Raw genomic sequence first — 27681 nt, forward strand, 5'->3', positions numbered from 1 at the left:
TATAGGTGTATCTTCCTTTGGTGATAGATAAAGGCGTATCTTCCTTTGGCGATAGATAAAGGCGTATCTTCCTTTAGCGATTGATAAAAGTGTATCTTCCTTTGGTGATAGATAAAGGCGTATCTTCCTTTGGCGATAGATAAAGGCGTATCTTCCTTTAGCGATAGATAAAGGCGTATCTTCCTTTGGCGATAGATAAAGGCATATCTTTCTTTGGCGATAGATAAAGGCGTACCTTCTTTTGGCGATAGATAAAGGCGTATCTTCCTTTAGCGATTGATAAAGGTGTATCTTCCTTTGGCGATAGATAAAGGCGTATCTTCCTTTAGCGATTGATAAAGGTGTATCTTCCTTTGGTGATAGATATAGGTGTATCTTCCTTTGCCGATAGATAAAGGCGTATCTTCCTTTAGCGATAGATATAGGTGTATCTTCCTTTGGTGATAGATATAGGTGTATCTTCCTTTGGTGATAGATAAAGGCGTATCTTCCTTTGGCGATAGATGAAGGTGCATTTTCCTTGGCGATAGATAAAGGCGTATCTTCCTTTGGTGATAGATAAAGGCGTATCTTCCTTTGGTGATAGATAAAGGCGTATCTTCCTTTGGCGATAGATAAAGGCATATCTTTCTTTGGCTATAGATAAAGGCGTATCTTCCTTTGGCGGTAGATAAAGGCGTATCTTCCTTTAGCGATAGATATAGGTGTATCTTCCTTTGGTGATAGATATAGGTGTATCTTCCTTTGGTGATAGATAAAGGCGTATCTTCCTTTGGCGATAGATGAAGGTGCATTTTCCTTGGCGATAGATAAAGGCGTATCTTCCTTTGGTGATAGATAAAGGCGTATCTTCCTTTGGTGATAGATAAAGGCGTATCTTCCTTTGGCGATAGATAAAGGCATATCTTTCTTTGGCTATAGATAAAGGCGTATCTTCCTTTGGCGGTAGATAAAGGCGTATCTTCCTTTAGCGATTGATAAAGGTGTATCTTCCTTTGGCGATAGATAAAGGCGTATCTTCCTTTGGCGATAGATAAAGGCGTATCTTCCTTTAGCGATAGATATAGGTGTATCTTCCTTTGGTGATAGATAAAGGCGTATCTTCCTTTGGCGATAGATAAAGGCGTATCTTCCTTTAGCGATTGATAAAGGTGTATCTTCCTTTGGTGATAGATAAAGGCGTATCGTCCTTTGGCGATAGATAAAGGCATATCTTTCTTTGGCGATAGATGAAGGTGCATTTTCCTTTGGCGATTGATAAAGGCGTATCTTCCTTTGGCGATAGATAAAGGCGTATCTTCCTTTGGCGATAGATAAAGGCGTATCTTCCTTTGGCGATAGATAAAGGCGTATCTTCCTTTGGCGATAGATAAAGGCATATCTTTCTTTGGCGATAGATGAAGGTGCATTTTCCTTTGGCGATTGATAAAGGCGTATCTTCCTTTGGCGATAGATAAAGACGTACTGGGCATGAAAATCGCCATCTAAAAATGGGGGATAGTGGCAACATTCAGAATTGGTCCAACTTTCATCTTTTTCAGCGCGGCAAGGTGCCTGTCTGCCAAATACCATGCTTTTCTCACAATTTGCATTTATGATCAGCTGCACAATTAAGGAAGTCTATCAGGAAACACTTCTCAAGGCCTCGTTGAGATTTTCTTTTCTCTTTCTTGGAAAAAATCTCAGCTTCTATTTTATTAACCCTGATTTATTTGCTCTAGGTCATGAACTTATATAATTACATAATTTCTGGGTGAACAATTACATAAGGGTGAACAATTTTCTTCAGTTTTGAAAAAATGAAAAGTGATTCCTATTTGTATGATTTATTTACAAATCACTTTTCTAATGTTTTCAATACAATAAAAATGTTCTTAAAAATGAAAACAATACATTCTATAAGTAAAGTTTAAATTTCATAATATGAAAAATCAAGAGAGTGTTTGAAGGATTTGTAAATATTGTCTCTTGTCTTGATCGTATAGTGGCTGTAGTGCAACGGATGTTATGCATAAAAAGGGAGGATCTTGCTATTAATGTCGCTCAGTGTTCCAATGAGATAGGGACATGGTTAGTACCAGTTCTAATCCTTTAGCCAGACATGCTCCAATAGTCTGCAAATTATTCTTTACTTTCTTTGCTCTTGCAAATTTACGAAGCTACAATATTTCGAGCTTGAAACTGAGCGTGTCTGTGGCCTTTGAATTCCTCTTCACATCACTTTTCTCTTCTTCGAGGGTTTAAAGTTCGGGGATGCAGGAAATGGATATCCTGTCAGCACATATCCCTAATTCACTCGTTTTGCTTAAGAACAAAAATTGATTTTTTAACCTTTTAGCGTACTTCATTCACTGATTCTATAAGGCACTTGCATTTTCAGCTTGTACATAGTTACTGTTGACTTACTTTTGAATTGTTGGATGACTTGTTTTTCTGCTTTAGCCATGTGTTCCCCAATTTCTTGAAGCTTATTCTTCTCTTTCTTACCAACCCTCGTGACAAATTTATTGACTTCTCGTAACATCCATTTGAATGTAGTTTTTGGTATTTTCCTGTAATTGAAATTTACTCAGTAATTAGACAGATATTGACATCGTATATTGAAGTAATTAGACATATATTGATGTGGTAAATTATTTAACACAGCAGGACATTTTCATTAGAAGCAGGGGTGAAGGAGCGCTTTTTCCCAAAATAATCAGCGACGCTTTTGTGTATATTGCGTTGTTCTCTATTGCAAATACTAACTTGTGGGGGCAGTAATCAAAACCATACGCCATTCGCCATACAATATATATGGTACGCCATACATTAGGTATAATCATACCTAAAGAACAAATTGTCATCTAAATTAATCATATAATAGACAAAACAGACGTCATGGTATGGGCTCTAATTTAAACTAGAGGCTAGACCCCAAGATATGCCCTAGCCGAAGTTATTAATGATTGAAAATTCGCGACATTGTCGATTTAGGGAAAATGTTGAAGTATTTTACCTTCCTGAGAAAAATTGAGCTGCATACTCCTCTGCGATTTCGCTAAAATCAAAATGGCGGTCATCAGCTTCTGCCAACATGAGATCTTCTTCAAAGGATTCAACCGGGTCATTCGCCTTTGCTTCGTCTTCTTGAAACGCATCGTCTTCCTTTATGGCTGCAAGTATCCGCTCATCTTCGTCCAACTTGTCTACTTTTGCAGCTTTGTTGATTTTATAAGGAAAAACACATTTTATTAAATGTCAACGCTCCAAACCCCCGCGATACAAACAAAACCTGCCAAATTTCTTGCAACACCACCGTGAATTTTCAATGGCAAATTCAGTCATACCCCTCTCTCCTTGCGAACATGTTGGTATACTATAGAACATCGCAGGAGGTTAGGAAGTACGTTTGTTCGTCTGACCTTTGAGATTTTTCCTAAAAGTTTAACACTGGGAAAGGGGACGGAAGCAGTAAACTTATGGAAAGGAAATTAAAAATACAGCGCAAACTTCTCCAAGTAATTTCAACAGGCATTAAATGTATTTATCCATCTTAAGATTTTCTCAAAGACATCAGTTAAGAACCGTACTCTTTATTAATCAGTTGCAGAATACTTTCAAAGTAGTGTCCCACAGTTTGGCCAGATCTCAATTTTGGACTTTTGCCAAATTTCTCATAAAATTATGCTAGATTTTCAAAAATTTAAAAATAGGCTAGCTCATACTTAGAATAGCAAAAGTGGCCCAAATGGCCAGAGTTGCCATTTAGCCTTTTTGACCACTCATCTAAAAAAGATAATTTAGATCAGTGGTCCCTTTTTCAAAACGTCCTGGCCGTCAAAAAATGTTAAAAAAGCCAAGAAAATGCAAAGAAAACGATAATTTTTGCACAGATAATATCCAACATATTTTAAAACTATTTCAAGCTTGCAGATGACGAAACAATCAAGGCCGCCTAGAGGGAGGGAATTGGGTGCAATTACCCTGGGCCCCAAGGTCAAGTAGGCCTTATTAAGTAATGAATTCCTTTTTGAAATGGACTAGATTAAAACTATTTAAAAGTAACAAAGCTATGCCTAAAAGTTGTAAGACGTTTAAACTGTTGCAAGAAAATTAACGAATTTAAGCTAACCTACCCTGGGTCACTGAGGCTCTGGTGCCCATGGTAAAGCTAATCTAAAAGGATGGTTGTAAGAATTTTCTCTCGCATGGGGCCACGTCTTTAAGTTTTGCCCCAGTGCCTCCAAAATCTCGTGGCGGCCCTGGTCACAATTTTTCTGCAAATTTATGAATAGAAAATAGCAAATTTTAGATTCCAACCAGACACCGCGCAGCCATTGGGCTAGCAGGGGCTATAACCCCTCCAATTTTTGTAATCATATATTAGAAAAATTATTACTCTAGAAAAAGTTTACTCTAACTATGCTCCAACGATACATTGGATAGTAAACTCCTAAGAAGTAGCAATTCTTCTTGATTGGAACCCTTTTGTTCATTTTCTAGGTGTTTTTCTTGATTGTTCATTATCCCCAAGCTAATTTTATCTTTTTTATAGCTATTGATATTTTCTCTGAACCTGATTGTTTATAAAATCCCAGTAGAATTAAGCCAGTATTTTCTAAAAGGGGCGTTTTCCGGTGTTCTAGAGGGCTTGGCCTCAAACAATTTCGGTCACGCCCTTTTCAGCCCTTCCACATTTAGACTGGTGCGCGGTCCATGGTTCCAACATACCGTTTCTAGCGAAAGAAGCATAACGTTTAACATAATAATGGTTACATTTTTCTTAAAAGGAATGCAAGATTATCTTTTCAGCAATCAAATCCATGAAAGCTAACAAATTTATTCAGATATTATATATACTTACAAACTGATGAAAATAAGACATAGCCAAGCACCAAGGAAATAACCAGAGACCTCATGTTCTGAAATTTTGTAAAATACTTCCATTTAAACAATATTTGAATTTACCATGCAACAAATACCATGCTATATCACATAATACTGTGATATAATAAGACTGTAACACAGTAATACATCATACTGTTATCATAGTCCAGGTCCATATGCAGATATCAAATATTTTGCGTTACATCATCCGAATAATGACTGGATTTTGGTGCCACGCCCTTCAAATCCCCAGAAAAGATCGAGCATCTTTTCTTACAATGAAAATTATGAAGATGAATAAATACAATTGATGGCTGCATCCATAGTCTTTGATTTGATCATCATACCTTATCCGTCATATATTGCTTATTATCATCTAACACATCATTCCAAATCAAGATCCAAGTTAATCTTTAGCAGAACCTACGCCACGAATTTGAAAGTGGGGGGGGGGGGGGAGGAGACTTCTTATGCCTTTTATTGCTTCGCAAAAAAGAGGGGTTGTGGGCCAGATTTAGCCCGTTTTGATCTTATCACGTTGCAAGGGGGGAGGGAGCTGGCTGGTGAGATTTTCATATCACTAAATAAAACCCCTTACCCCTTCTCTAATAAGCGTGAAGATACTCATGACCCCTGTTGATGTTGTTAGAAATAATGAAAGCCCCCACCCTCTTCCTCTTGCAAATTCAACAACTAACTAATATACTGCGAATTAAGATCTAAATTCTATGTTACTGTGACCACTGGTGTTACGAATGTCAACCAGGCGGCATCCTCATGACTCTTATTAATCGAACGGCCCAACCCATTCTTAAACTCCGGCCCGCGGGCCAACTTCGGCCCGCAGCAAGTTTTATCCGGCCCGCCGAGCGCTTTATCTCAAAAAAATATTTTTGGCTTACATTATGAAAATTTTGAATTCGATTTAGTTTTGTTTTTGGACTGCTCTGATATTTTCTTTTTCTCTGCAGTAAATGATAATATGCCGTCCCGTTGACCAGTAATTGTTCCGAAAAGGAGTAAGAAAATAGGAAATGCTTTATTTAATCATTTAAACGTCTTGTAGCAAAATATTTTACTGCTTTCATTGAATTCAATAGGTCGTTGATAATCTCACCATGACCTCACCCCTTCCTCCACTTTCTGAGATCCCAGGCCCAAGGCCAGACTTATCTTTAGTTCATGAAGTTCATGCTTATTAGTGTATGTGTATGTGGCAACATTAGAATAGATAAAACTATGAAACCGTTTTTCTCCCGTCAATTTCTATTTTAGATGCAGTTTCTAGCCATCCCTAGATTATTATAATCCAAAATTCTTCTTTCCGCCAACCATGGTTGGCGGCTTTTTTTAATACAAACACAATCATTAAATTTTGGCCCCATTTTAAAAAATACGTTTCGCTGTCCCTGGATCTGACTTCAAGTGCGCTAAGTCGACCTAGCGAATATTAACGTCGTAACCTAAAAATAGCACAACTATCTTCTGATTCAACCTGGCAAAAGAAACGCATGCTGCAAACTTTTGTGTAAACAAACTTTTGATATACTCTATTACAGTTTGAATCTTTTAGCCCCCCTCCCCTAGAAAGCTATCCCTGGCCTTGGGCGTGTAAATCCGTCGGGTATTGCACATTGAGCCAATCCCTCTAACATCAAGCCAGCATCATGTTCCTAAATGTGATCATCGCCCTCCCTTTTTCTCTCCTCTCATCCAACATTCCAAAACTTATTCCATGAAAACAAGCGCACTACATAGATTTTATGAATATAGAATCTAACAATAAATAATAGGCCTGCCTATCTTATCTCTAAATTAGCCTAAGTATGGGATCATAGGCGCCGACTACGTGGGGGCTCGGGGGCTCGAGCCCCCCCCCCCCTTGGAATTTCGTTTGAAATCCGCCACTGGGCTGAAAATTCATGTATATTCTAAGACCCCGTTTACACTGTCCCGGGACAATTTTGTACCGTTACGGTTCGCAAGTGTTTACACTGTCACGGTTCCAAATTGTTCCGTTTAGCCGTTCCGTTTACACTGTACCGGTACGACCTTAATTGAATGGTAGAACAATGTTTAGAAGAAGCTGTATTTAGTCAACCGAGGCTTTTATTTTGCCGACGAAATCAACAATCTAAATTTTATTGAGAGCTAAAATGAAGCGGAAGGCCGATAAAAACTTTACTTGGACGGACGACAAGGTGGCTTTAATTTTCAGTGTTATTTTAGACTACAAAACTGCAAAGTCCAATGAAGGGTTGGACTGGGAAACAATACAAGCTTTTTCTGTCGTCGTCTTGTCTTCAGAATGTCCTTTTCTTCAGAATTTGACAACGTAGTTACGCCACAATCAAAGCCTCGATAACCTGAAACAGCCATACAAAAGACCTCTTTGTGAATCCGTGACAATATCGTCTCAGATAGGTTTTTACACTGTCCCGTTCAAAAACGGAACCGTGACGGTACGAATTTCGTTCGCTTTCAAAGCAGGGTCAAAAACTGTTCCGGATAGCAGAGCAAAATCGTCTCGGTTCCACAGTGCTAGTGTAAACGGAAGGGTGAACCGTGACAGTTTTGTCATGGTTCCAAACTTGCACGGGACAGTGTAAACGGGGTCTAAGTCTCAAAAATGTGAAATTGATCTATTGTTAAAGAATAATTTGAATCAAATAAATCCCTAGCATTCCAGTTGATGAGTTGCTAGACGATTTTACCTCGAGATCATCTGTCCGAAAACTGATAATACTGTAGACTATGATGTTATATCTGCCTTATTTAAATGTTTTGTTTTGTTATTATACATACTACATATGTTGTTTTACGTTTTTAAAGCGACAGGAAATTTCTCTACCTTTTAACTTTTTTTTAACTTTTTTTAAATTTAAATTATTGAGACCCCCCCCCCCCTGGGAAAAATAAGAGTCGGCGCCTATGTATGAGATCCGAACTTCATTTTGTAGTAGAGCAAAACAAATTAAGAACCCCTGTAGTAGAGCAAAAGGATAACTCGGTATTTCCACTGATCGTGACACGTCTAAAATGTATCTAAAAATATCCCATGGAAAAACTTACTAGGGCAATCAGTTCGGAAGACCTGCAGCCGGGCTACTTTTGTGTTGAGTGGCGTAGTCCTCTTGATGCACTTTTTCAGAATAAAGCTAATAAAATACTTTTACCAACGTTTAAAAAATATATATACCACTTACAGCTGTCAAAATTTGTTCTTTATATTCCATTTGGATCCAAGTTCAATATTCCAAACAGTTTCCAGTATTAGAATATTGAACAACCGATTGACCAAAGTAAGTGAAAATATGTCTCATAAAGTGAGTGTTTTCTCAAAGTGTTTTTGCTAGACGCCCTTTGTTTCTTTATCCGTTCGGAAACCGAATGACTTTGACCCTATGAATCTCTAAAAGCCAATCAAAATACTCGTAGTGAGCAGCAGGTGAACCAAGAGGGCCATCTCCGGCCAATCAACATTGGTCTCGTTAAAAAACTTCCTGATTTGTTCCCACTTTTTAAATCTCGCAAATCAATAAAGAAAAGTCGGCTTTATTAACAAATAGAAAACAATATTTTATTGTAACGAAGAAAAGATGAGGAAATTGAAGCCAAAGTTTGTGTAACCTAAAAAAACCTAAAAAATGAAGGTTCCAGTTAGGCACTCGAAAAATATATTTCTTTGTGAAAAATATCAGGAACAGCTAACAACTGAAAATTAGACTAGGTCCAGTCTACTTATGTTTAGCTACATTTTTACAAGAGGTATTCCAATCATGCAGATTCTTGCGGGTGCACGAAGATTCTACGTGAGATCCTGCCTCAGTGAGATCTCACCTCTCATGTGAAGTAAACAATCTCAAAAGAAGAAAACAATGTGTTCGGATAAACAATTTATATAGCTCTTTTCAAGAGGTTATGTCTTGTGTACCCCAGGACTCTATGCTAGGATCAATCCTGTTCAACTTTAACATAAATGATTATTTTCTTTTCATAAAACAAGCAACGCTCTATAATTATGCAGACGACAAAATACTTGCTTATTTTTCTAAAAACATGCGCGATCTTGTAAATACTTTGCAAAAAGAAACTAGGGTTGCCTTAAAATGGTTAGAACAAAATAAAATGATTGCAATCCCTGAAAAAATTCTTGCTATAATGCTTACGAAAAACAAGACAAACAGGGCCTAAGATAAGATATTTTTACGGATCCACACATTTTATAGAAAGTGGACGCGGTACTTTGCTGGGATTGGCTCAATGGGCGCGGCATATGTAGAAACTGCCACCTTAGTGCAAATATCCTAATTGGGCAAAATCCTAAATGAATGAAGTATTAGTAACAAAAGCTAATTCTTTACAATATATGGATTGGGATTATAAGAAAAATGGCGACATTTAGTGATGTCTTAACTTGTCAGCAAAAAGTTATCGAAATTAAATCCTTTTATAGTATTTTGTTCGGATCTCCGTCAAAGTTATTTTTGCTTTCCTTTCACCTTCAAAAACCCCCTTAGATCAATCTTGCTTCCCAGATTTTAGTGTTTTTGGTTTTTTGGAGCCATATCTTTGCAGCTGTTCACGGAACTCGAAACTTACGCTATCAAGCATATTTCATTGCAATATTCATATATTTTTTCCTGGAGCTATGCTTCTTTCCCACCTGTTTCCACCTTGTTGTAAGTAGGAATCAGCTTCTCTACATCGGCAGAATCAGGGTCTGTTGGGAGAATCCCAGCCATTGTCTCGCCTGGTAGAATTCCTCTGAGAACAAGTCTCAGATCTCTGTGATCTAAGTGATTAACTTCTCAAACTTCAATGCATGATTGAGTGAAATCTTTCTAAATTTTTGTACGGGACAAAAGCTGGGTAAAGCTTTCCTTCTTAAGTCTCTTTTTACTCATGGAACGTTTTCGATTGAATTCATCCCATTAAATTCTTTGTCACCAAATTTTTGCTTCAAAAGGTTTGACACTAACGAGAACCTGGTTACGGATGACAAATAATCTCTTTTCTCACTGATGTACAAATTGTGGTTGTCTCTTCCTCCTCTTTTTTCGCGTAGTTTGAAAGCATGATCTTTACCACCCCCCCCCCCCCCCATCTTTTTTATATCACAGACACCACGCATCAGCCCAAAAGGAAGAGTGTCTGGCACGGAGCTAGGGGGCTTGCCTCTAAAATTTTAAAACACCGGAAAACACCCCTTTCAGAAAATATTTGCTTTTTTTCTGCCCTTATTCATAAACACAACGATTCAGAGAAGATTTCAATTATAAAAACGCATTAGATAAATTACAAATTTACCTTAGAGGCATTTGGCACGGGTAAAAGTGGCTTACAGCCACTCGACCACGAGCAGTTGAGTAAGAATTCTACGTGCTAGAGTAAGAATTCACAAACAGCAAACTCTAGACCCAAGATCGAGAAATCTTTATGTTTATCACCACATTGCACGCTGCTCTGTAAACACTATTACCCTGCAAATTTTTTCCTGTAAAACAAGTATAGAAGTTTTGTACTTATGTAAGTACTGTTCATATATTACATAAGTACATATATTATTTTCAAAAAGCAACACAAACCAACAATCGCAATAAAAAAAGTCAATAATTAGTCTACTTTCACACTAATTTACTTAATTGAAATTCTTCTCATTTATTTTCATGGCATACTTTTAATACTTTATCAAGTGGGATAGTGTCTGTTAGGTCTTTGTCACAAGCAAGTAGAATGAGATCATTCAATCGTTCATCTTTCATCCTTGATCGCAGCAAATTTTTAATAATCTTAAGTTTGCTAAAGGTTCGCTCGTCTTTAGCCACAGACAGGTGCTGTAAGAAGAAGGCTGTAGCATTCGTAAACCGTTGGGAAAAGTCGTCTGTTTCCAAATGAAAATTTGGCAGCCTCTTTGACGGAAGTTGGCTGGATCTGTTGTTGTTCAATCATTTACTTAAAAACATGTAGCTCACATAATATAACCCCTGCTTCAATATGAAAGCCTGGTGGAAAAAGCTTTCAAAGATCGTGGACTGTTCCTGGGTTTATCGTTTTGAGTGGTGGCTGCAACTCCATTGCCAATGGCTCAATTTTTTAAGCATGCCTTGATATTTTCACCATACTCTGCTATCAGAGAATCGAGAACAACACACATTTCTATTCAGTAGAAAGAATTGAATTTGAATTCCGCTTATGTTTCTGGACCGTTGTCAATCTTTCTTGGCTGCAACCTGAGTCGATGTTTTCTACTAAACTCAGCCGCTGAATCTATTCTATGCTGTTTAGCGCACTCGTTTATAGCATCCAACTCTGCATCCATAGCCTTGTTATCAATGCGAATCTTCTTAAGATTTTCTACTGTTGCTTCAATTAACTTCATCGCATCTAGGATGTTAAGCTCTTCTGCTTGGAGTTGCATCGTCAAAATCTTTGTTTTCTTCATAATTTATCTCATGAACATCAATACAAAAAGAAAGTCAAATGACTGACACTTTTTCTTTATGCCTTTACCCTTCACTTTTACCCTTCATTTCTGTGCTGTCGTCACTGACAACTTTGTCAATTGCTTTGGGTATGCTTTGTAAACTTCGCCACACTGCTTCTGTCGACTCTGAAGAGTAGACCCATCTCGTTTTAGACATGTTGCAGAGTTTCAAGGAGTACTCATCAACTTCTTGAACTTGTTTATCGTAAATTTTGTTTCGTTTGGAGCTGGCACTGAAGAAAACATATACATCTTTAAGATTATCGTACATCGACGTAATTATGGCACTTTGTTTTGCACAATGCTCGTTGAAAGTATTAGATCGATGCCCTTGACATGGAATGTACGGGACTGGTCTTTCAAGAATATCTTGTAGAACCCTCTGTGCCCCTGCAATTCTCCCAGACATATTATTTGCAAAATCGTATGTTTGGAAGCAGAGATAATTCACATTAATTTCATTTGCTTCCAGACACTTGAGAATACATTCTGCTGTCTTATCTCCATGTTTGTCATCGTACTCTTTCATTTCCACGACTCCCTCGCGCGCAATTCCTTTTTCACCAATATATCTTGCAGCCACAACCATTTGATCCTTATTGCTAACATCGGGTGTTGTATCGGCCGAAACCGACAACATTTTAGCACACTCAATCTCATCTTTTATTCTTTCTCTAACATTCTCCCCCAAGATCTCTAAAAGTTCATTTTGTGAATTAGAATCATGTATTTCGTACTGAAAGGCTTCAATCGTTTGCTATCAAGCCATTCTTTCATCTGTGGACAGTGCCTGGACAGAAGATTCACAAACTGGACAAAATCGCCGTTCTGGTCTCCTGCGGAGCCTCTGAAAGCAATTCATTGCCTTGCCAATGTTCTAGCAATATCAAACCAAATCTTCATTATCGATTTGCATTTTTCTTCGTCAGCCTTCTCCTGAATGATGATGTAATTCAGATGCCTATTCATTTGAATGTCAATATGTCCTTGTTCGACTGAAACCTAGCAATGCTGCTTGGTGTGCTTCAGAAGAAAAATGCTGAGCAATCTTGCCTTTTTTCCCAGCTCCAACACTTTTCATTATATGCCATGATGCGATATCGTCTATCCAAGCAGTGTCACTTTTTTATTGCGAGGGGCACGGAAATAAGAAACTCACTTTACAATACCACAACAAATCGGAAAAACTAACATATGTTTTGGATTTGATAAGAAAGTAAAACAAATTAAGATATTTTGTGAAACTTGATTTCTGATCTCTTTTGCCCTGCGAGAACTACTAATTCCTTCTGCTTTGCCCTGCGAAATGCTGTTTCCCCCCCCCCCCCCCCAATGGTTACGTCCCTGATTACGTCGCATTTTTATGCAATCTAACGTCAAACATAAACATTCTGCACGATCAGATGAAAACGGTACCAACAATGTGTTATTTCTGTGATTAAATCTATATTGCAAGTATCTATCAACTGCTTTTTGTGGAATATCAACATAAATCTAATATATATATATATATATTGTTAGCTATTGTTTTTTATATCGAATTTAAATAAATTTACAGCAACAACAACAGCAACAACAACAACATCAACAAAATTTAACACCCATGACAAAAGATTTTGATGAAAGCTCTATTGTTTTGCAAAAAAGGGGGCCAGGGTCCCCTGAAAATTCTGTATATAAAGTCAGCCGATCAAGCTTCCACTTCATCCCACTACGATCCATGACTTTTGTGCCTGTGGTGAACCGAAACTTCTCCACATTGCGTCTCCCATGAGGGCTGGATCGCAATCAAATAGTCGCATTGTCGATTGGCTGGAACAGCTTGCAGGCACGAAAGCCCTTTGCACAGCAAACATTTTTGCTTTAAGTTGACGTATAGTGGTTAATGCTTTAATGCGCTTCTCAAATATTTAAAACTTAGCAATGAAGAGCTTGTAATGGCTTCGAAATCAAAATGTATATGAGTTTACCCAGTATTTTCTGCTGCAGTTGAGCTCTATTTCGGACTCCAGACTTATTCAGGACTAGCCTATATCATTTTAGGTATCCTTGTACAACATTTACATTACATACATACTCTTGTCATCTCTTCACACGTCACGAGATGTAACTGGTCAGTTGCTTGAACCCTATAACTTTTAGCAAGGGGTCTGGAACTCAGACAACTACTGGTCAGAGAAAATAAGTAATAATTCTGTCAGGCAAGACAATGGTTTGTTATGCGTTATTCCCAAGGCAAAAGTTTGTTCAATCGAAAGAGAGAGGTCAGCAATTTTTACAAGGTATTTCTAAGTCTTCACCACACTCTTATAAAAACATTTATTCAAGTATCTAGGTTCGAATATGCACCTAGAATATTAACAACTAAATAATCCTCAACTAAAATCTTTGCCAAAACCTTTTGAAAAAACGCAATATAACGCTATTCCTGCCTCTCCTGACCGCTGTACACCACCTCGCCCCCTACACAATGTTGATTTGCAATAAATATTTAAAATTGCTTGGAGAAAAAGGGGCCTACGTGCAAGTAAAGGAAAAAGTTTTCAGGTTTTTGAGCGAGGATTGTAGGTTAGAATAATTTTTTGCATGAGCAAGACTTCAACCAAGCTCTTTGAGTAAATCAAAAGTCCAGACCTAGGTACAATTATTTGGTAGCAATGTGAAAGTCACCTAGGGTACCAGAGCCTCGTACGCCATGAAAAAGAAAGAGGTTGAGTGGGAGAAAAGGGCTTCGAGTATCTAGATGCCCTGGCATGGCATCAAGAGATTTACCCTGGGTACCCAGGGTACAAGAGATTGTGAAAGGCAGTGCTTCATTGGCTTCAATGCAACTTAATTTGAACCCCAACGTAGACCAGAGTCACACATGTTTAACTGAGCTTGTTTCTTTTTTTCTTTTGTTGCAAAGGTTTATTTATTAATCTATCAATGCCTTTAAAAACGTTATAAATGAATCAACATTTTTTTCTAAATTCATATAAAAGAAATGGCAGTTCCATTCTAATGCTGCTAATCATATCAAATGTGTCCATTGCAGTGAAAAGTGAAAGTGGTTTTAATTTGCGAATATCTCCATTTTCAGTTGATCCTGGTAAAATAGAAAAAAAAAATTTAAGGATTGTCTCAGGGTTGTTCAGTAGTGCAGCAGGAACGAAATTCATATTGGGGGGGGGGGGGGAGATGACATCTTGGTAATTGAATTTTGCGCATCCAGGAAAATTTACACGCATTTCAGTTTTCCTGCAATACGTGATATATAAAGGTGATGTACGAACTCGAATACATGAAAGATGTTAAAACGTACAACAAATGTATGTTTAGAGCCACTTACAGCAGTACGGTGAAGTTTCGCTTGTTTGGAGGTAGTATTTTCCTCTTGCTCTTTTGCTAACATCGTATCCCATAACAGTGGATCTTGCATTTTTGCAGTAACCAAAGCGAAATGCTGTGTAATTTGAGCATTTGTACGAGCGATATTTGCAAGGTGGATTTATACTTTTGATGAAAAGCTCCACAGCACGGAAATGACTGCATTTTGGTGGAACCTCTGCAAAAGAGAACGAGTCCCATAGAAATTGTGTTTTTAAAGAATTCGCAGTAAAAACAGTAGTGCCTTTACGTTACTCGCGTTAGCACGGTTCGAGGCTACTACTGCAAAAGAAAGAAGAATTAATAGCATGTGCTCCAGACCCCTAAAGAATTATATGCAATTTTAATAGTCTTACTATCACTGATCTATAAAAAAGACTGGATCGAGCTTCTAATGTGACCAGAGTGTCGCCATCTGAGAAGAGGGCTCCAGAACAGCCCATGCGAGGAGACGGCCTTCTCTGTCACCCCTAGCAATGTTTACAGCTGCTTTGGCCTTGTTCTTTTTCAGCAATCATACACACAGCATTGCAGCTCTCGCATATCCATGTCGTTGAAGTATTCCCGCTATTGTTTGGGGCCCTCTTCCTTTTGAAATTGAACGGGCTTCAAACTTTGGTGGTTCAAGACAACAGGAAGCTCGATCCAGTCTTTTCATAGATCAGTGCTTACTATTCAATCCGCAACCAGGCTGAGCTCCTCCGCCATTAACGTAGAAATCAATGTCTCCCGATCTGTCTTTGATCCCCACAAAATACAGGAAACTTGTGTGAATAACATCAACAAATCGAGCATCAGTTGAATCAAGTCTGGCTTTCCTTGGCTGGAGAGCGAAAACAGGTCCAGCTGGATCGAGCCCTGAAATATTGTAATGATATTTAGAACTTCATATAAACTGCAATCATAAGGGGTTGATTGTTTGGCGGGAACTGATTGTTTCCAAGGGGCTGACGAGAAAAATTCTCTAATCGTACTTAATTCTTGGACGTCCAGATTTTAAGAAATATTGTTGTTGTTCCTCCGTCACTTTAATTTGATAGTTCTGGGAGTATTTACTTAATGCGAATATTTGACTTAATAATTGACTTTAATGTGGAAAATTTTAGAAAATACCTTTTACGCGAGTTGCTCAGTTAGTCTCTAGAGCTCGATTATAGTTAGTTTAATGCGGTGTTTAAAAAAGGGCTGAATGTTCATGCCCCCTAAAGATAAAGTATGTAAAATGGCCGTTCATGACTAAGGCTCTAAAAGGCCACCATGCATAGAACGCATTTAAAAAGTGGATGCAACAAAAAACAGACTCCAGGAAACTTTTATTCTTTCAAGAAGCAGCGAAGCAAATGTGTTCAAACTTTACGCCAGGAGAAACGTGAATTTTATAGTAATTTGGTTGTAAAATCCATTATGGACAGCAAAAAGTTTTTCAAAACTTTGAAGCCTTTATTTTCTTAAAAAGGTTTTTTGGCGTTATATTTATAGAAAATAGAGCCCTGATTCCCGACAGTTTCAATGCTGCAGAAATAAGGATGTGGATAATTTGTCCCTTGTTACCGAGGAAAGTAAAGCACACACCAACTTTGTTGATAAAGCTATAAGGAATATCGATTTTATCCAAGTATACCAAGAATCAGAGCCCATGCCAACAAAGCCAAGAAATTCAACTTCCAAAAGATGTCTCTCTTGGAGTTTGAAAAATTACGAAGCCGTAACCAAAAAAGCCTCTCCTTATGGTTCCCGCTCAGATTTTGAAACTAAAAGCAGAACAGTAAGTCATCTTTCTCTTCTTTAACAACAGGGTTGAATGCTGTGAATTGCCTGGTTTTCTTAGCCTGTAATCTAGACCCCTGTGATCTAGATCGTGAAAGGGTTTTGCAAATTATGACAGAGACACATTGAACCTTCCCGTGTTGGACTTCTAGCCAAAGATGTGTCAGTAGCTAAGGAAGTATCAGCTCACCAAAGAAATCTGGAGTTGCTTAGAACAGAGATTTACAAAACCAGGCACAGTTGAAACCCATTCTTCATGGAAGATATTTTTGTGGAAAGAAGAAGTGTTCAAAATCTTAAAAACAGTGATAGTCTTGTGTTACCAAACACAAATACAACCGCTCATGGTATAAAAGCCATACGATATAAACAATACGACAGTAAACAGTGCCGTCGGAAAGAAATTCATGTTGGGAGAGGGGGAGGCTACCTATTGAATTGCTTCCATTCAGTACACTATAATACAACTGTACACTATAATACAACTGACAATTATCGGGGGGCTCCGCCCCCTCCCCCCAGCATCCCTGATGGCCCTGCAGTACGACAAAACAGGTTTTCCAATAAACTATCAGAAAACACGTTTACAGTCAACAAACCTGTTATACGTGAAATGATATGTCCTTTCTCGCGGAGTCTTCTGCCTGCGAACCCAGCAATCTGAGCACCAAGACTGAAACCAATCAAATGGACCTTGCTATAGGGCAACCCCAAGTCGTTATGAAGACGCTGTATGAGGTAAGCGATTTGTGCCCCAACTAGCCGGCTGTTGCCCGCTGCCTGAAAGTACTGCTTTCTAGCGCCTATACCCCAGTATACACCAATGACGTTGAAATCATCACGTTTTAGAAGTTCATCTTTCATTTTTCTTATCCATTTTGTACTTGCTTGGGTTTCTGCAAAAAAAAGCAAGTGGTGATGCAAAGATGTAGGGGGGGGGGCATTGCACGATGACGTAGGGGGGGGGGCATTGCACGATGACGTAGACAAATGGGCGATGCTTTTAATAATAGACATGTAATACATTGCCTATCAAATAAGGTGGGTGCTTGTTGCCGTCGAAAACATAATCGGCCAGCTACCAACCTTTCCATCCATGGATTAGGAAGATAGTCTTTCTGCTTACTGATAAATGTGATGCATTTACATCGAACATGTGGATGGCTTTTCCTATTTGGTTTTCCCTTGTGTATAAAATGAACTTCGTTCCCAACTGACTTGGTCTCTGTGGTAATAGATTCCAGATTTTGTTCCAAGGACTTCTGTTTTTAAAGCATCCAAACGGTGGGTAGCACACTGTTCTTCCTGTGAATCGAACGAAGAAAGTAATTTAGATCGGGCCGTTTCTGCTATTTATAGATTTATATCGTCAAGACACCAATGCCAAGTATCGCAATCATTTCTATTGTTAAAGTACATGTTGTTCATGAAATACCCTATTTACTTTGGAGTGGGGCAAAAAGCGGTGGGTAGAAAGGGGTGAGGTAAAATCGGGTCTGGTAAAATAGGGTGGGTTAAAGTAGGGTTGGGCAGAATGTGGTCATTTTTTGCTTCCTTTTTGGGAATACATTTGAAATGCCACAAAACGCAAGTGAAATACAAGTTTTCTCTTGAATATAACTTTTACTGTATTTATATGCACTTCAACGTTGGTTAGTTAAACTACAGCAGTTAAATGAAATGTTCTGCAAGCGATTGTTAGTCTTTGTATGAGTTTGATTTGTTAGCAGATATCTTTTTTCGTAAATTTGTGTAGGGCATTATGGGTCATGTTTAATAATGAAAAAGATATAGCAAATTTTGAACTTGTATTTCACAGTAGACCACTATAAATGGAAGGAAGGTGGGGCAACGGAAAGCAACACTGTGATGAGCTAACAGTAACTAAGGCTGTTAAACAAAAACTGCCTTCTTAGATAGTTACAGCAAAAAATACTTTTCAAGGCCTTCTTGAAATTTTCTTCTCTATTTCTTGTAAAATCTTAGCTTTCATTTTATTTACCCTGTCTTATCGCTCTAGGCAATGAAGATAAGTGATTGACGAAAAGGAGATTTTTATAAAATATAACAAGTTTTTTTCAGTATTTAAAAAAGGAAAAGTAATTCCTCTTTGTATGAATTATTTACAAATTACTTTCCTGATATTTTCAATACAGCGAAAAATGTTTGCGAGATTAATTTTGTAATGTTTAAATAAGAAACAGTTACACGTTAATAAGAAATAACCGACCAAGAATAAGAAAAAACAGGTACACGTGACCATGAAAATTTAGAATAGACCAAAAGTCAGACCATAGAACATGTGAAAAGCCGAATACGAGGCTACTCCTTTCAGACACTATTACAAAGAAGAGAGGATCTTATTATTATTGTCGCTCAATGTTCCAATGGGAAAGGGGTAACATCGACAGCCTTAAGGAGGCTCTTTATCAGTTTGCTTAGTTTTATCGTGATTGCTGCAGACTTGTGTCTACGTTGCCTATGCCCATGTCTTCTTTGCTTCTGTGGCCTCGGGAATCTTCGTTACATCATTTTTCTCTACTTCGAGGGTTCAGAGTTTGGGGTGCAGGAAATAAAATTCCTGTCAGCACATATTCCTAACATGGACTAATTCACTCATTTTGCTTAAAAACAAAAATCGATTCTTTTACTTACGTTTGAAAAATCGGATGACGTGTTTCCCTGCTTTAGCGATGCGTTCTCCAATTTTCTGCAGGTTACTCTTCGCTTTCTTTACTTTCTTACCAACTTTCTTACCAATTCTCTTGACAAATCTCTTGGCTTTTCTAAACAACCGCCTGAATATAGGCTTCGGATCTTTCCTGCGAGTGAAATTTACTCAGTTATCAGACGGATAATGGTTTGGTATATATGAAGTTAATTTAGGCAGCTGCAGCAGGGTATTTCTCAATTGAAGCAAGGGTAAAGGAAAGCTTCTGTACAAAATAATTTGTTTTGCATTTTATGGTGTTGTAAATTGCGTTGTTCTCTATTGCATATACAAGCTGTGGGGCAGTAATCAAAATCCCATACGCCATATGACATTCGCCATACGCCAATCGCTATACACAATACGCCATACCTCATGCGTTAAAAATCATTCGCCGTACGCCATTCCCAATTCATCATACGCCACACGCCGTACATCATACGTCAAACACCATTCACCATTCATCATTCGCCATACGCCAATCGCCATTCGCCATACAATATGTATATAAATAATTATATAATGGCCAAAAAGGAACATCCTCATTGATCGTTCGACCGCCATGTTTTGGGCTCCGGTTTAAACTTGAGTCTAGGCCTTAATGTATACCCTGGGCGAAGTTTCTAATGATTGACTAAGACGATTGAAAATTCACGACGTTGTCGATGTAGAGAAAATATTGAAATAATATTGAAATAATTATACTTTATTGAGAAAAATTGTGCTCCATCTTCTTCTTCAATTTCAGTCAAATCAAATTTGTGGCCATCAGCCTCTGCCAACATGAGATCTTCTTCAAAAGATTCAACCGGGTCTTTCTCATTTACGTTGTCTTCTAGATCTAGGGCATCATCTTCTTCCCTGATGGCTTCAAGTATTTGCTCACTTTCGTCCAACTTGTGTATTTTTGCAGCTGTGTTGATATTAGAAGCAAAAGGGCATTTTATAAAATATCGATGCTCCCAGTCCCCACGGTACAAATAATACCCGTCACAACTCCTGCAACGCCATCGCCAGTTTTCAAAGAAAATTTCTGCCAGACACCTCTCCCCATGGGAGCATGTTAGTATTCTCTTGTTGCACCAGGGGAATCCTCTTATCCTTGCTGACCGATCTTCTCCCCCCTCCCCCCTTCAAGAATTCTACTGCACGCTAGTCTCGTCAAAAGAAACCATAATTTGTTTTTTTGCTATTAGAATTCTTTGTTCACAGGCATAATTTTTGAAAATTTAGGAATAAAAACAGCATATTTTGGATTTCAAAAAAACATTTTACAGACAAGACAAAAAATGTTTAATTTCAAAAGTCTGGACATGAAATTTTTAAAAGATATATCTTTTGTCAAAGATTGGCATGTCTTTGAATTCGCTAAAGTGAAATTAAAAGTAACATCATATGATAAGCTTAATATGACAGAATGGTGTCTTATGTTTGTCTTAAAAGGAATTCTAGATTATCTTTTCAGCATAATTAAATCTATGAATGTAAACAAATTTATTCAGATATTATATATACTTACAAACTGACGGTGAAAAAACACATCCAAGAAGCAAGCAAATAACCACAGACCTCATCTTCTGAAATATTAAAAAATTATTTTATTAAACGATATTTACGTTTTGCCTTGCCACTCATAACATGCTTTATAACATACACTTTTTCATACGAATATTGTTTATACGAATATTCAAGCTCAAAATCATCTAACTTTAAAGAATATTATAGGAACATTGCTCGGTCTCAACTCGCATATTTCTGGCTCGTTTTCAGCAGTTGCCTGTTTTGCAATGCTCATGACAGGGAATTGCATGTCTGGCGTATCTTGTTTTTTTTTAAAAATATGTGGTTTCTAGTCGAGGGCGGGCGATGCTCCCCTGAAACCATATCAGATTTTAAAAAGTATGAATACTCCAAGAATACAATATTCTAAAGAATATTCAGGCGCCAAACGAAAATTTCTTTGAAATGTCGACAAAATTCCGGACAAAATTCATAGAATTCTTTTGAAAAAAGAGTGTAATAGTGTAATTCTGTAACATCACAATGCTGTAACATAATACTGAATATTAATTACGGCTATCATAATCCTGATACATATGCAAATTTCAAGTTTTGCATTGTGTCAGCCCATTTTTGATGTTCTATGATATTTTTTATCTAAATCCCGGACAAAATTGTTGAGGCAACATGCAATTTTTGCAATTTTCTACTTTACGTTGCCCCTGTTAATTCGAACCACCCCCTTCCCCTCCCCCCGAATCAATATTGGTTTTGTAGCTCTATAATTTTCCGTCCAGAATCACGTATTCAACATTGAGCTGGGGGTAGGAGGAAAGTTTTTTTTTCGAAGAAAATATCAACTTTTCTTGAAAGGTCTTAACTATTTTTTTCCGGCATTGTAGCAAACCATTCTTAATAAAAAAACAAGACCATCTTTTGTCTGATTCAGTCGTGACTTGTTTCAGTATACCCAGCATCATATGGTTGCGATTTTTACATTATAAAACTATGCCCAAGATAAGTAAACATAATTTATTTTTTATATATTATGATGATTTCAGTACTGGGAATTTCTGTCATGGTTTCAAAATACCAATTGCTAACGTTTGGCTACATTTTATAAACAAAAACAAAACACAAAATGGTTACATTATAAAACACAAACAAGAACACAAATTTGATTGCAAAGAGACTTCTTTTTTGTATATATGTCAATTTAACAAGAAGAAGGTTGCCCCCTTGTTCCTATCCTGGAATTCCTTTTTGGAATGTAGAGAAGAGATCTGGAGCTCATTGTGAATTGCAGTTGACGCTTCTTCCGAAAAACTGTAGAGAAAGTTGACAAAAGGCACACTTTTACCGAAGTGGGGCCTGGTTTTTTTTATTTAGTGCCAACAAGAAATCTTTAACTATTAACGCTTGGTTTTGTTTACCCTCGGGCGAATATCATATATAACAAATATTAGACAAGTTACTTTACTATAGCTTAAAATTATTTTCACTTTAAAATATAATAACAAACAAACAACAAACGCAACGGGGCAACTACCATGACATGATTCTTTATTTATCTTAAGGTGCGAAGGTCTATGAATTAACTAAAATGTTTCTTCCACTGAATATCACCCAAAACCCATCACCCCCATCCCATCAACCCAAACCCATCACCCCAAACCCTTCACCCCCATCCCATCAACCCCATCCCATCAACCCCATCCCATCAACCCAAACCCTTCACCCCAAACCCATCACCTCAAACCCATCACCTCAAACCCATCACTCCAAACCCATCACCCCAAACCCATCACCCCCATCCCATCACCTCCATCCCATCACCCCAAACCCATCACCCCCATCCCATCACCCCCATCCCATCACCCTAAACCCATCACCCCAACCCATCACCCCAACCCATCACCCCAAACAGATCACCCCAAACCCATCACCCCAAACCCATCACCCCAAACCCATCACCCCTTACTCATCACCCCCATCCCATCATACCCGCCCAGTTGTGATGGCCATGAGAAGGTACCTAGTGATACAGAATAAGAATTTTCCGGCTGTTTCTTGAAGTTGATCAATACCAAGGCGTTTCTTAAAGTTAGTCAGTACTAAAACCTATCAATTTTCCTGTCATCTTATGGCTTGATTTCTTACAGCTGGCTACTTATAAATAAAATCACGTGCTTATAAAGTAATCATAACAACCACGATTATCCAGCATGATTATTCATCTCATCAATGTCGAGCCTTCCACTTGCTCCTGAAATCCCCCACCGATAAGATAAGGGGAGCTCCTGTTAGGAGAAACGCTGTAACAGTAAGCGGAGTGTCACTGTAAGTGGAGCTTGATTTTATATAATAGGGTCCAAATCTAAGCTGCATTTACATTAGCAAGTTTTCCTTGATAACTTTTTTTTGAGGAGTTTATTTTGCCCGTGTAGATTGGGGTAGATTGAGGAAAAATGACAATTTTCTACTTGACAAGTGTACTTGTTCAAAAGCTGGAGTGCCAGATTTTAGCAAGTGCACTTGACAAATAGAAAATTATCATTTGCAAAACTTGTCCGTGTAGATGACTTGACATGTAAACCACAGCTGCAAAAGCCTTTGTGATACACAGGCTGGCAGTTACAAAAATGGTATGCAAATAAAATATTATTGCTTGCTAAGATTTCCAATGAGTTCAAACTCATTGGAAAGATGACTCCAAACGCAAAATTTTAGCTGTTGGATTTACCAAAAAAAATTCTGAAAACTGCCAGGGTCTGTGAGTCTCAGTTCTCCAGTCAAGTTTTCTACTAATCATTTGATCTGCTTGCGACAATGGTTTGCCCAAGGCAGAACCAACCGCTTTTGCTGTCTTTCTTCTTAGATTCATACATTAACTACAAAAAATTTCGTCGTGAAATAATTTCGGACAAATATTTTGACAAAAATTTCTTCGACTAAATTCAAAATGAGATGAAATGTTGTCACGACGAAATTTTTTGCATTTAAGATTTTTGAGAATTCGCATAAAAAAACTATTACATGAGGTCAACAATCAAATTATGAATCCATTAGATCTATTCCATGTAAATCATCTTCTTAATTAACTTTATCGTAGACATCATCATCATCATTGTCGGTTCTCAAACTAACCTCGTTTTCATCACCGTAGTTCTAACTCAGTGGCGTAACGAGGGTCGGAGGCCACCCATATCTTGGGTCCAAAAGGGTGAAGACTCCAATGTTTCCTGCTCAACTCGCCTTTGCCCAACCCCTTCCACCCCCAGATATTACCACCCTGACTACGCTACTGTTATAACTGTGTTTTATCGCCGGTTTCAAAGGGTTTCGCCTCTGTCTTTCTATACTCAACTGTACTTTTTCTTTCATTCGTTCAAGGTATTTGCACTTTTCAACCCAACTTTTGAACTCTACAGGAAGCACAATTTTGAGACCAATTTTTCCTTTTGGAGATGGACTTAATTCTTTCCAGATCTTATACTATATTATACGAATCTTATTCAAACTTATGCTAAATAAAATCTTGTGCTTTCCGAAACTTATACTTATATTCAAACTAATACTTTTAATTATACTCTGTTTATAAACTTTCATGGCTTATAGATATAGGGTAGAGACTCTTTGAATGCTAAAAGCATCTCTTTTGATTGCACCTTTGCATAAACTGAGGAAATATACTGCTTTAATTTGGCCTTCCTGACATGAGGTTCTGTGTGAAAAAGCTGTCTGGGGAGGGGGGGGGGGGTGGTTAAGCCAAATTCCGAACGTTTGCTCAATCAAGCCCCATGTCTCCACGAAGTCGGTACCTATAGGATTGAATATAAAGCAACCTGTATGGGTTGGTCACTTACGATTTTAGGTAATATGTTGCTATCTCTGTGTTTAAAGTCCACGACAAAATTTTGTCAGGACGAAATTCTGAAAAGATGTCCGAAATTTTTTTCGACGAAAATTATCCGCCGAAAATTTATCTGACGAAATTTTTTGCTGTTAATTTAGTACATTAGTACCCTGGGTACCAGACTCACTATATATAAAAAAAGAGATATCACCGCTAGCATTTTGCCCACATTTCTAATAAAACTGCTAAATTGTTTAATTCAGAACTGGCCAACACGCAAATACCGCACACAGGGCATTGAATTCACTGAAAACCGTTTACCGCCGATTTTTCTCATTTCCGGAATACCGCCAATTTGAGGAATACCGCCTCATTACCGAATTACCGACCGAAAAAAAGCAAATACCGCAATACTGTCAGCCCCAACCCCCCCCCCCCTCCTATTTGGCAAGGCTTGCGCTAAGGTCTACCGCGTGCCTACCCTGGGTACCAAACTCACTAGTCTGGTTCCCAGTGTAGTACATTAGTAGGCTGCAGCTTTTTATCTTTCATCATGAAATGTGTAGAAATTGTCAAGCAAAACTTTTTAATAATCTACACGGGCATGGAAACTTGTCAAGGAAAGTTGCCAAAGTAAAATTGCTCGTGTAAATGCGGCTTTAATGTGACAGAGACCAGTAGTGTTACTACAAGCTGAGTGACTATGTCAGTTAACCATGCGAACGAACGGCCGCAGTAGAGAAAAGAATATCTAGGCGATACAAACTCGCTATTGCCACAGCTCATGGCACGTTTAAAATGTATTTCCAAAAATCCCAACAAAAACTTACCAGGAGAATTAATCTGGAAGAACTGCAGCCGGGTTACTCTTCTATACCTCTTTTCTGCCGGTTAGACCATGCAGCCCACAGCTCTTCGTGCGTCCTTATATTCCCGAGGTAATGGTAACTTAACCACGAACAAAGTAACATTGAACAGAATCAGTCATGCAATAGATACAAGTTTCTTTGATAGACAGTAACAATCATTTTAGTTTTCGTTTCTTGTCGTATGGTTTTCCGTGTTGGTTAACTTTTGGGCGTGTTTCGATGTTAGGGTAATTGAAACTGGAATCGCCATTGCTAATGGCAATTGCCAATAGTAGTATCGTCATTAAAACACTTTTTAGATTATTGAAACTTAGCTTAAGCATGTTGAGCTGCCTTGTAATGGCCCCCTTCGTCCAAGTCAAACTGTATCCAATAGCTGTGACCGGGGGGCCAGGGGGCACGTGCCCCTCCAGCAACCAGGAATAAGGTGGTGCCGAAGGCGATCCAACTCTTCAAAGGGGCGCCAAAATCACGTGGAAAACAAATGTGAACGAAGAAGGCCACTTGAAATAGCCGAGCTCTGAAGGGGTGCATATTTCGGTATGAATACCTTTTCCTCTCGTATCTTTCTTTCTTCCTCCGCACTCCCGCACCAATACGCCTTCTTTGCAACCCGTTCCAGACCCTTGATGCTCAGGAACCCAGGGTAGGAATGGTATCCCAGAATTCCTTGGCCGTCCACTATACATAAGTTACCGAACATCCGTAAGCAACCCTTAAACTTATTTAACCTCACGTAGGATGGAAATGAGAAATAAATACGATGGAAAATCTTAACGATCAGATTTTAAAAAATAATGCTTCAAGTTGCAAAAATATTTTGACTTGTATTTTCAATAGAGGTCGATAATCTTATTCTTATGTTTTATTGTTAAACGTGTTCCTAAATTTTTGCAATAACTTCACCGTCTTCATGTCGCCGTCTTTTCAAATGCAAAACAGATAAAACTATGGTACATAATGATATAAACAAGATTACGAATATTTTCTTGAATCTGCTATGTAGCTTTTTTTTCTTTCTTTATTTAAAGTTGGTACAATCTCTAGCTATACATACAAGCTAATTAAAATCAACTAATTTAAATTACCAACGCTAAATAAAATATAAATCAAATATAACCGATGTTGCTATCATATTCCTTGCAAAGATTACAAGTACAATTAAAGGATGTAAATTCTGAGATTTTTTTCTTGAATATTGATAGAGTAGGGGAGTACTTTATCTCAATTGGAATTGAGTTCCATAGTTATACTTTCAAACTTTTGCTTGCCGCCAACCATGGTGGCGGCTTTTACTAAACCCTTTAAGATTATTGAGAATTGAGATTTTTGGCGTAATTATACAAAAAATTATGACACATTTACATGGATCTGCCTGGTTTCTAAATGTTGTAAATATTCTAGACGAGTTTTTCGAGTTTCAAGAGCGTCATATTTGTAAAATTTTCTTGCTGCTAAACATTGTGCCGCCCTTCATTAAACCCGTGTATTATCTTAGTATTATAGCCTAATGATAAAAGAAAGTTTATGAACACTGCCTAGGATCTTTCTTCGATCTTAATCGATGTTGAAATCATTTTAAATGTGTTTCCCACAGTCCATATAATGTTATACTTTCAAAATTGTTCTTCCCTTGTTATGCCCCTGAACAACATTACATTGCGCCCCCACCTCATTTTCAATCACATTTCGCGAGCCCTGATAGAGTTGTACCATGGACTTAACTTAAGGTGGTGCCAAAAAAGGTTTGTATCCCTAGCCAATTTTGAGCAATTTTGATGCACCACGGAGCGTTGAGTAAAGTGGGGGTCTAAAAAGTGGGGGAGGGGGCTGAAAACCGGGAAAAAAGAGGCTTGCTCCAGCCCCTCTTCTTCGCGGTGTCTCTACATCGAAATTAATTGGTGAGCTCCTTCAGACATTGGCCGTTTTTTTGTCATCTAGTCTTCAAACCTACTGGCATGTTTGATAAACATAAATGTTAAATTGCAATTTCTATAAGTAAGATTGAACCATTTTACTGTTTTTTTAAGAAAGTGTCGTGAGTTCTACATAAACTTTTTGCTTGGTAGAAACAATAGAATTGAAGCTGGAGGCCTTGGCCTGAAAATTGAATTTCTGAAAATTCAAGAGATGCCCCTTTTTGTTAGAAAAATCGCTCTTTTCTGTGATGAAAAGTACTAATTTTTTGAAAAGTAAGTGGTCTTTTTTAGAAAGGGGATCGTTTTTGTTGAAGGATTATTTTCAAGAAAGAAAA

The 27681-nt window shown here is 38.0% G+C and overlaps 3 protein-coding genes across 4 annotated transcripts in view; 1 reads left to right on the forward strand and 2 right to left on the reverse strand.

Moving 5' to 3' along the window:
* Positions 1-8704, reverse strand: part of LOC135694439 (pancreatic lipase-related protein 2) — a 32337-nt gene extending 23633 nt beyond the window's left edge. Inside the window, exons 1-4 of one of the 2 annotated variants that reach the window (XM_089109726.1) lie at positions 8076-8704; positions 4847-4904; positions 2999-3200; positions 2407-2552 (exon numbers count right to left, since the gene is read on the reverse strand). In XM_089109726.1, the coding sequence (XP_088965852.1) occupies positions 2407-2552; positions 2999-3200; positions 4847-4904; positions 8076-8105 (436 nt within the window). In that variant the 5' untranslated portion in view covers positions 8106-8704. The remainder of the gene's footprint in view (positions 1-2406; positions 2553-2998; positions 3201-4846; positions 4905-8075) is intronic. The other variant, XM_065213185.2, reaches the window with a different exon arrangement.
* The window catches only part of LOC135694443 (RING finger and CHY zinc finger domain-containing protein 1), a 56302-nt gene extending 40755 nt beyond the window's left edge, over positions 1-15547 (forward strand). The window contains exon 11 of the mRNA XM_065213190.2: positions 8638-15547. The gene's annotated coding sequence lies outside the window, so the exon portion shown is untranslated. The remainder of the gene's footprint in view (positions 1-8637) is intronic.
* LOC135694441 (pancreatic lipase-related protein 2) lies at positions 14277-26323 on the reverse strand. Its single transcript, XM_065213188.2, has 9 exons — positions 25389-26323; positions 20722-20779; positions 19908-20115; positions 19148-19314; positions 17579-17797; positions 17092-17388; positions 15398-15583; positions 14688-14903; positions 14277-14444 (listed from the first exon to the last, which is right to left on the reverse strand). Coding segments are annotated over exons 2-9 (1350 nt in total). The 5' UTR covers positions 20777-20779; positions 25389-26323; the 3' UTR covers positions 14277-14442.
* Positions 26324-27681: the final 1358 nt, after the last annotated feature.

Source organism: Rhopilema esculentum, chromosome 8, assembly GCF_057945365.1.
Source record: "Rhopilema esculentum isolate cy_ngs chromosome 8, ASM5794536v1, whole genome shotgun sequence".
NCBI classification, from domain to species: domain Eukaryota; kingdom Metazoa; phylum Cnidaria; class Scyphozoa; order Rhizostomeae; family Rhizostomatidae; genus Rhopilema; species Rhopilema esculentum.